This window comes from Panthera uncia (genome assembly GCF_023721935.1).
Source record: "Panthera uncia isolate 11264 chromosome C1 unlocalized genomic scaffold, Puncia_PCG_1.0 HiC_scaffold_3, whole genome shotgun sequence".
NCBI classification, from domain to species: Eukaryota; Metazoa; Chordata; class Mammalia; order Carnivora; family Felidae; genus Panthera; species Panthera uncia.
The window spans coordinates 20,444,681-20,454,849 of NW_026057584.1; the positions used below are offsets into that span (position 1 = coordinate 20,444,681).

General features: G+C 49.3%; 1 protein-coding gene across 1 annotated transcript; it reads left to right on the forward strand.

Moving 5' to 3' along the window:
- The first annotated feature begins 298 nt into the window (after window positions 1–298).
- TNP1 (transition protein 1) lies at window positions 299–890 on the forward strand. The gene is made up of 2 exons (XM_049614928.1): window positions 299–480; window positions 688–890. Exons 1-2 carry the CDS (start codon window positions 342–344, stop codon window positions 714–716), a joined length of 168 nt encoding a protein of 55 aa, XP_049470885.1. The 5' UTR covers window positions 299–341; the 3' UTR covers window positions 717–890.
- The last annotated feature ends 9,279 nt before the right edge of the window (window positions 891–10,169 follow it).

Genomic DNA, 10,169 nt, shown 5'->3' on the forward strand with positions numbered 1-10,169 from the left:
CCACCCAGGCGCCTCCAGGAAATACCTATTTGAATGGTCTCTTGTACTCCCCAGATGCCTGGCACAGAGCTGAAACTTAGTTGCTCAATAATACCTGTCTGGGAAACCTTATTTAATATAAAAAAAAAGGCCTCAAAATTGAGGACAGTCTAGAGCTGCATTAGAGGGGCCACCTTATTTCTCATGTATGACCGAAGTGTAACAAAGGCCAGGGACATCACAGGGGAGCCCCACCCACCTGTCAAGCCACACCCCTTCAGGGTCACAATGGCTAAGGCCTTAAATACCCAGACTCCTGGCCTCCGGGTCTTGCAAAGCCCCTCATTTTGGCAGAAGTTACAATGTCGACCAACCGCAAATTCAAGAGTCATGGCATGAGGAGGGGCAAGAACCGAGCTCCTCACAAGGGAGTCAAGAGAGGTGGCAGCAAAAGAAAATACCGGAAGGGCAGTCTGAAGAGTAGAAAACGGGGAGATGACTGTGAGTAAGGGAGAAGCAAGGGAGTGATCAAACATGAGGGACTTGCCCCACGGGCCCTCCTTCTTGGATCCAGTTAGCTTTTCCAGGACCCAGAATCTCAGCCTGAGAATTTCATTTCCAGCTCCGTTCCAGGCACTGAGGCGGGAAGAGGATGATTGGGGGTGTTCTAACTGGGGTCCCTGTTGTAAACCTGTCCTTCCCTTACAGCCAATCGCCATTACCGCTCCCACTTGTGATGCCACCCGCGGGCTCTGTCCTGGTGGACTTCACACAACGCCAGGCAGCGACGAGAGGACGACAGCCAGAGAAGAACCTATCGTGTGGGTAAAATGCCAATCGTGACGAAATGAGGAATGTATATGTTGGCTGTTTCTCCTCAACATCTCAATAAAACTTTGAAAAGTTGGAAAGGTTTCCTTTTGATCTTTTGGCTGGAAAATGGGCTTGGGCAGACTTGGGAAAGAATTGGCAGGTGTGAAACCGTTCGACATAACTTGGAAACTATCACCGTAGTTTGTCCTTGACTCTGTCCGTGGGCCTCAGCACTGGCGGGGCACCATCACAGTATTCAGGTGTTGAGAAGGAACTAGAACCTGGAGACTGGCACTGATGACCACTATTTCTGAGACCGTTCTGGTTTTAGCACAACCCCAAACCATGGGCTAAACTAACGCTAAAAGACTGGTCCCAGGAGTGGATACAGAATTCTCCATGCTAAGTTATCTGATTATGTGGGCTAACGGGCAGGACCAGCAGGCTGTTAGGGATGGGGAGACACCCTGGGCAGAGCCTATGGCATTCAGGCAATACGAATGTCAACTCTACCTTGACCATTCCTTCAACTCTACTTCTCTCTCTGGCCATGGAGGCGACACCTCAGTATCCACCCATCCCCCTCGGAAGGGGATATTTCCTTGACCTTTCCTAGGCGATATTTTCTTGACGGATGCCTCCTGTTGGGAACTGAAGTTCCTATTTAAACCAAGCTACCAGGAAAGGATAGAAGGAATGAGAAGAGCCATGAGGCTGGGAGGCTGGGGAGGGAGTGTCTTGGAATTCTGCGTATTTTCGGTGAGACCATTGAGTGTGAGCCTCGAAGGTGAATACAATGAAGGTGATCAGAAATGTTTTTTGTTTACAAACCGTTGGTGCCAACACGTAAATGTAAAATGGAAACAAAACGGAAACAATGCTTGTAGAAACTTAATCAGCATTTTGAACCAGGTCAGCTTTTTATGGGCTGTAAACTGTTGGTAGGTATATCAGTGACACAGTTCTGAACTTGTAATGTACATGGCATGATGTGTTTCCAAAATAAATCAACGGTCTATATTCTTCTCTTGATAAAGAGCTGTATGCAATTTGTTTCTTGAATATTTTTCTTCTCTTGTACAATATTCTGACATCCTTTTTGTTTTCTGTTCCGTGGAACAGAATTTGTGGACACAGATTTAGAAGATCACCATTTTTTTTTTTACATCTATAAAAAAAATAATAATACCAAAAAAAAAATCTTTACCCCATGGTCTAGACATTTTCTGTCTCGACATCCTTTGGTATTAAGATTTTTCCTGTCTCCTACTGCACACTGCTCCAGAGCAAAATCTTACCATCAGGCACACAGATACTTCTAACTCCTCAAACTTGTATTTCCCTCCAGTTGTCAATTTTGTAGAGAGAAAATATAAACGCACTCCTTTATATGGTTTTAGCTCCTCTAATATTCCTTTTGTTTTGTCTCCGGGTTTGCGCAAAGCCCTGCCATCCCTAATCAGAAAGGACTGGCTCGCATTCTCTTGCACCCTCCGAGAGCTCCTCTGCCTCCGTGTAAAGAAAGCCCGAAAGCTCCTTGCAACATGTCAGCTTTTGCCACCCTGGATGTTAGAGACCAATCAAGGGCAGTGCAGGACTGTGCTCAGGAAGGAGTTGAACAAAGCACCATCCGGCAGGAAGCCAGTTTTACCCCCTTCTATCCCCACCTGCCCAGCCGGGTTGCTTCGGTAGCCAGGAGCTCAGGCAGACCCTGAAGTTAGCGTCACCTGGAGGCCGCCTGCTGGACCTCAGGCCCCTGCGATGTCTGTGATCCCCGGCCTCCCTTCCCCGCATTGTGCCCCTGCCCAGTGCCCAGCTCACAGCCCTGCCACTCGCTGCTGCAAATGCCTCCCTGCACAGCCCACCCCTTTGCCCCCGCCCACTGCTCTGCCTTTTCCAGAGCGATCTGAAAGGTCCTCTCCCATAGGGAGAAGTTAAGAGTCAGGAAGACGCGAGCCCAGCGATAATGCCGATAGTGTGAAATTACTTCTTCCCTCGAGAAACATGTTTTGACCAGGAGGAGGTCGGCCTGTGTCTGGCAGGATCCCGCACGCAGGATCCCGCAGACCCTGCACAGGGCTCAAAGGAGCGCCTTTCCCGGAGAGACTGTTCACAGAGGCAAGACCCCTGGAGCCTAGCAACGGCAGCTTTGAAGGAGCAAAAGAACAAAATAGAGGCTGCAGCTACCGGCAGAGCAGGAGCAGAGTGGAAAAACCCCGACATTTCTCTCCAGTTTCCTCCTGGTGCTTCCGCTGGCCAAACTCAACCAGAAGCCAGCAGGTAAGGGATCCCAGGTGATACAGAACACAAGGCCCAGCCTCTCAGGGCATCAAGAGTCAGGTAGCTAACATGACTTTGAGGGAAGCTTTCCTCTTTAGTGTCCTATTTTTCTTCTCTTGTTTGCCGTCACGGACCAAAGTCCCTTCGGAAGTGACTGGCAGAGAGGCCCCAGACCGAGTTACTCAGGGCTCTGAACCCTCAGCTTCAACAGCATGTTGGCACATCATCTTTGCAAGACACGATTATCCCCAGACAGAACGTTCTAGTACAATGTTCTATTTCAATAATTCAACACTGAAACAATCTAACTAATTGGGGTAGAGCCCCAGGCTAGGCAGGGCAGCCAGACCCCTTGCCTGGTGACTTCAGTCTCTGCCCTCTCAGGCAGGTTGCGGAAGGAATAGCAGCCGCCAGGAAAACTCTGTTTTGCTGTAAGAACATTTTCCAGGCCCATATGCTGGAGATTTTCCAACACTAGTGTTGATTTAGTCCCTGCCCTCCAGGAACATTCATTCTGTCTCTCTGTTGACATGTCCTGCAGGCCAGCACCCACCAGGCAGGCCCATGTAGGTCACCAGCACAGGGGTCTTTCGACCATGCGACGCTCGAAGATCTCGCCCTCTGTGTGCCTTTGCTATATCTCCCCAACCAAGGGGGACTTTTCTCCTCTCTCCAGTTTTTTTCTGGAACGTCACGTCCTGAAGTCATCACTTACTTGGCCTTTGTGGAAAGTCAAAAACTAAAAAAAAAAAAAAAAATTTAAAGATCTTGGCCAGAAGCCCTTCTGGGTCACCTTGACCTTCTTGTGAGCTGACTTGGATACAGGGCCTCTGCCTCACTGGCCTCGGGGTGCTACGGGAGTGGTCCCAGAGGACCCATGTGTGTGTGGGTGGAGAGAACCCAGAGGAACCGTGGGGAGAGCGTGGCTGACCCCCACCTCTTGCCCTGGGCCGGGCCAGATGACCCCGGGTGGGACCGGCGCGACTGTGCGGCCCGCAGGCAAACAGGAAGTTCTGGAGAAACACTCAAGGCTGTGCTGAAGAGGTGAAGGTCCAGAAACCGCAGCTGGGAGGGGACTCTGTGTGCCCTGGGGGTAGTTGGTACAAGTCAGACGTGGCCTGGGGCTCTGCTGTCCGGTCACCCAAAGGTCCTGTCCTTCAAGACCGGAGGAGAGCCGCCGCCTACCTCCACAGTCCGGGCGCTCGCTCTCCAGGCGCGCTCTGGGGAAAGAACCGAGTGGAGCAGGGTGTTAATGGCCAACCTCCAGGAGCCCCGGTCTAGTCACCTCGCCAGACTGATGAGCGGGGAAGTAGGTTACTTCTCTTCGAGAGAGTCTCTTCTCACTTCTGTGCCGCCCCCCCCCCCCCAAGCCACTCTCCCTCTCGAACTTCTCATCAGTCTGACCTTGAGATCTCGCCCTCATCTCAGCCCTGCGGCCATTCTTACCATTTAGCTCAGAGTCCCAGAAGTGGGACAGGCGACAGTTGTCTCCGTGCAGCATTATACCAGGGAAAGGGGCCAGCATCTACATTCCATCAAGGCCAGTCCTCCTGTTTTGTGACCTTGATCTGTCTATCAGTCCTGCTCTAGTCCAAGCCTTGCATGCCTCCTCTCCTACAGCTGGAGCCATTTCATCCCGACCTGTGGCCCAGCTCCACCAACACCGTAAACCAGCCTGGCTCAGGCAGAAGCGTGAGTGAGGAATCTCTGGGCAGGCAGTCTCCTGACCCTTTAGTCTAGGCCAGGTCCCACATCTCTCTATGGCTTGCTTTGCGCACCTGTAAAATGTAGGAGTTGAGCATGATCTCGTCTCTCCAGCTAGATTGTAAAGTCCTGGAGCCAGAGCGAAGCCATCCACAGGTGAGGGACAGAGGGATCGCATCCGGACACACGCACAGCCATTGTTTCTCGGGAAACAAGTCAATGAATCCATTTCTTAACCTAATATGCTATGAAAAATAAAATCTGAGCATGGATGTCAGTCAAAAGGAGCGGGGACCGATTAATAAACTCAGTGATCAGGATCATGTTAAGTTGTTCCATTTGCAACAGGAAAGTATGTCTGTAATTAATTAGCTGTAAAGTCCTCGGGCTTAACACACAGGTGGCTTTTATTGAAAAGACAAAGAGATGGAATTTTACAATGTGCCGAGGTCCTCTTCAAAAGTGACTCAAAATGGAAGCTTTCAAGAAGAGAAGGGGCTGGAAACTGGACCTTGATGTATTGACTTACTGTTTCCTTCAGGAACACAGAAGAACAATAACACACCGGCTTATATAAAAAGCTTCTGAAACTTTCACATGCATAGAACCGCCTGGAATCAGAGAAAATTCAGATTCTGAGTTCGCAGGTCAGGTTGGGGGTGGGGGTGGGGGTGGGGACAGAGATTCCGCATTTCTAAGGAGCTCCCAGGTGGTGCGGATGAGTAGGTGAGGGGCAAGGAGACACAGGAGTCTCTTCGGAAGCTCAGCTCTGCCCACACTTGCAAGGCAATCACGGCCCCCTCTCTGGGGCTCTCTCTCAGAGTCCTTTCCAATCCTTCCAAAAATAAGAAGTCCTAAGATTCTAAAGGAGAAGATTAAAGAAATGTCGCCCAGCAGTGGCTGGCAACTTCCCTCCTAGGAACACAAAGCATCGTAGAGTCTGGATAAAGGGCTTTCTCTGCCACCTCAGGGCAGCACATGGGGAGTGTATCTCCCAGGGAGATCATAGAAAGGAAGTGAGCGAAGGGGTGAGAAAAAGCACAGGAAACAGTGAGTCCTCTCCCACCCTGGCCACGCCTGGATGCCACCCCTGGTTTGACTACTTAATTCTTCTTCTTTTCCTTTTCTACTTATTTGCTGCCCTTGGCTCCAAAGCCCGAGCCAGACCACAGCCCTCTTGCTGCTCAAAGTAGGCATCCGTTTGCGTTTGGTGGAGAGCAACAGAAATAACCTGAAAGAGGGGTAAATGGAATGTACTGGAAGTATGAAGAACCGTTCAGAGAATGGAAGGTAAAACTGAACAACCGGGCCTCACGATGGGATCCAGGCAGGAAGCTGAAGAGACTCAAATCACTGTCTTCACAGTGCAGTGGCCCCAATTGTTTTCCATTCTTACATCACTTCCCTAAAAAAGTCAGGGTCTCAGGAGAGAGAAAATGATGGTCAAGTTTGGGTTGTGGTGGGGCGGGGCTGGTCCTGAAAGGAAAATGGAAGGACAGTTACCGAAGAAGAGAAGATGTATACCAGGCGGTCAGGTGCAACGATGCCCACTGCAGAGTGCAAAACACTCCTTCCCTGCAGTGTATACAATTCCCGGGCACCCGCCAGGAGGCTAAAACAGCATCTGAGCGAGCACACAACAGCCACTCTCTGGAATCCCTTAATCTGTGAACACTTTTATAAAAGGCAGCTTTTCCTGTGAAACTGCCATCTTAGCTCAAAGAATTTACTCAGAACCTACGTACTTTCATGGCCAGAACTGGAAGCGGGATTTATTCTCAGCTCCGTTTTTTTCCCCCACCTAGAACATTTTCACTAGGTCGAAACAGTTAGCAGCAGACGGGATGGCAAGGACAGAGAGTCACAGAGCTATGCAGGTGCTGCTGCTCACACCTCAGCAAAAGTAAACATGCCCGGGAGCCATGGATTGTAGGGAAGTGTCAGGAGGCAGACTGTGATCTCCATGAAAGTCAAGAACACAGACATGCAAATTTGGGGTGTAAAGGAGGCCGGCCTTCCCCTGCCTGACTCCTAAGAAGAATGATTTCCCTCCTTCCACTCCAGGTATCCAGGCAGCAAGCCATGTTGTGGCTGATTTAGCAGAGAGAAGCTCCCTCGGGTTTGGGTCTACACCATCCAGTATGGGGGCCACGGGGCACAGGTAGCTACCGAGCACTTGGAACGTGGCTGGTTCGAAGTGACAGGGCGTCGGTGGTAACATACAGGCTGCCTTTCAAAGACTTAATATGAACAAAAGAATGTAAGATAGCTCATTAATAATTTTTACATGGATTGTATATTGAAACATTTTAGACGTCGTCAGTTACATAAAATAACTGAAAATAATTTTACTTTTTCTTTTTTTATTTAAAAAAATTTTTTAAATGTTTTTATTTATTTTTGAACAGAGAGAGACAGAGCATGAGCAGGGGAGGGGCAGAGAGAAGGGGAGACACAGAATCCGAAGCAGGCTCCAGGCTCCAAGCTGTCAGCACAGAGCCCAACGCGGGGCTTGAACCCACGGAGTGTGAGATCATCACCTGAGCTGAAGTCGGACGCTCAACCGACTGAGCCATCCGGGCGCCCCATCTCTTTTTTTGATTTTCAAATGTGGCTGCTGGAAAACTGAACATCATAAATGTGACTGGCATTATATTTTTATTGGACAGAACTAGCTTCAGGTCACCTGGATTTTTACCTTGGTAATGGCGTGTTGCCCCATTCTTTCTGCCTTTTTCATTTGGAGCAGAGCCTACTAAGCCGGGGTCTGTTCCAAGCAAGCACTACAGAGAAATGAACAAAATCCACTTTCCACCTTCACCTTTCCCCACTCCTTATCACACACACACATACACACACACACACACGAAGACAAACATTAGAGAAGAAAAATTCAAAGTGGAGGCACACAGCTTAAATTCTCAGTATATTGTTTCCTATATATTTGTTTTAAATTAATAGATTTTGGGGAAGTTTTACCTCCAGGAATAATAATAATAGCAATACACTTACGCTTTCCTTTGAGATCTTTATACATATTAGCTTCACCCTCCCCTCAACCTCAGGGACTAGGTAGTATTTCATGACCTCTGTTTTAGAGATAAGAAACAGGAAGTCAAGAAATCTGTGCAAGGTGTCTGTGCACTCAACCACCTTGCTCTCAGACGTGGAGGAACTGAGTCCTCCAGGCTAGAAAAGACACACTTACAGTGGCCCAGATAGTGACAGAAGCTGAACTAGAACTCTATTCTGCCACCTGCATCGCCCTAGTCTCCTGACCCCTGACACCAGACTACCACGTCAATCCAAGGTGAAGGGGCATGTGACAGTAGGCTAGGATATTTGGGAGTGGCAGACAGAGTGCAGTAGGCACAGACATTTCTCATCGCCCTTGACCTAGTAAAAGCGGAGCCATTCGATTCAAATCCGAAGCAATGAACCCTAACAGGAAAAAACAAAGGGTTTGACATCAGCCAGTTCTGGACTCAGTCTTGCTACAACTGCCTAATAGTTACAGGACCTTGAACTAGTTTTGCAACTTCTCTGAATTTCTGTCACTAGCTGAGTAAAATTGGGTTAAGAATACCTCCTTCTGGGTTCACCAGGAGGATCCATATGCAAAGCAACCTGCACTGATCCCCGTATATCGCGAGTGCTTTGTAAATACCCGTTCCTCTCCAGACCACCCCTGCCCTTGACTTCAGCTGGAGCCAAACAGGGACCCCTGACATTTCTGCATAAGGTCTACATAGGACTGAAATAGGCACGTAGGTCTCAGCGGTAGCCGGAGGCACTGAGGAACAGAAACATCCATGCTGTTTGCAACCCAGCAAGTCAGGTGAGGGTTGCAGCCTCGAGATGCACCCCACAGCCTCACCCCACTGCTGGAAAGAAAGAGGAGGGTCGTGAGCTCTAGCCTGAGTCACAGAAGCCCTTTGTGTCTCCCAGGAGAGGGGTGGGCCCCAGGCCGGGGGGGGAGTGTGGTGGGTGGGGTGATCTGGCAGCCTGGATTTCATCTAAGAAAGGCTGGCCTGATGCCCAGGCCCCGGTGTTGCAAGGGCTGGTGGAGGCGCCCCTGTGAGCTGGGAACAACAGGTGCAGAAAGAGCGAAGGTGGAAAATAGAAGACGTCTCTTCCCCATTTCTTTCAGCTTGCAGTTTAATTAATTAAAACTCATTTTTAAAGCTATGGCACTTAAACAGGTCCTGCTTTCCATGCCTCTGTTTCCTCGACTAAAAGGCAGGCTCTCAAAATGTCATAGAACCCTCAGAAGTTCCTCTTGGGGGGCACCTGGGTGGCTCAATCAGGTAAGCATCTGACTCTTGGTTTCGATTCAGATCATGATCTCACGGCTGGTGGGATGGAGCCCCACATCGAGCTCTGCGCTGATAGCAGGGAGCCCTGCTTGGGATTCTCTCTCTCTCTCTCTCTCCCTCTCTCAAAATAAATTAAAAAAAAAAAAAAAGATGGGCCATCTTCTCCTCCTCTCTGCCCACAGTGCAGACTGTCCCTCACCTCTACCAAACAGCTGGGAAGCAGACGGGTGAGACCCCAAGACTCCTAGAGACAAGAAGGCACCTTCTTTTCACATCTGCTTGACTTCCTATGGTTTCAGCTGCACGGTAATTAAGCCGGAGGTGAAGGGGAAACTCCCCTCTGGAAAGAGATCTCTTTCATTTCTCACTGTCACCTTGCTGACATTCCTCCCTTATTTTAAAACACAGCTCCCAGAATTTTTTTCCTAATCAACCCAGCCAGAAATGAATGGGCTTTATCACGTCTCAGTTTCTAGCTTCCTGTGTTTGCCCTTCTAGAAGTCCTCACTGAATACAGTAATAATATAGCTGTTGGGAGACGGTCTCAAGGCCCTAAAGAAGCATAATTTCCCTGAAGACTGACCAGCATCAGCTTGTCTCATCCATGTCGCTCACTACGGGGCCACTCAGGGTGGGACAATGTCCTCCCCACTAAATCAGTGAGGGTTTATTGGATGTCTACTCTGTACCCAGAACTGTATTTTATTTGTACATTTCTACATCCATTCAGGACAGCATCCACTGTTCCAGAAATGTCTATAGAGTGAAAGGCCATTATGCTATGGTGGTACTTACGTTGAAAGAGTGGTCCCTGGTCCCATCTGTGCGGTTCAGGGCATATGCCCCTAAGGCGAGCAAGGTTATCAACACGGAAGAAGCAGGGATTCACCAAGAGTGTGTTAAGTACCTGAAAGACACAGACTATTGTCCTGGGCCCTGCAGGGTATACACCAGGAGTTCCCAGTTTTGCTGGGTCCACCACAACTAAATTCTAAATGTATCCATTTGGCTAAAGAGAGAAGGGAAGAGCTCTATGAACCCAGACTGGCACTCAAGGCCTGAACACGCTCATGAGGG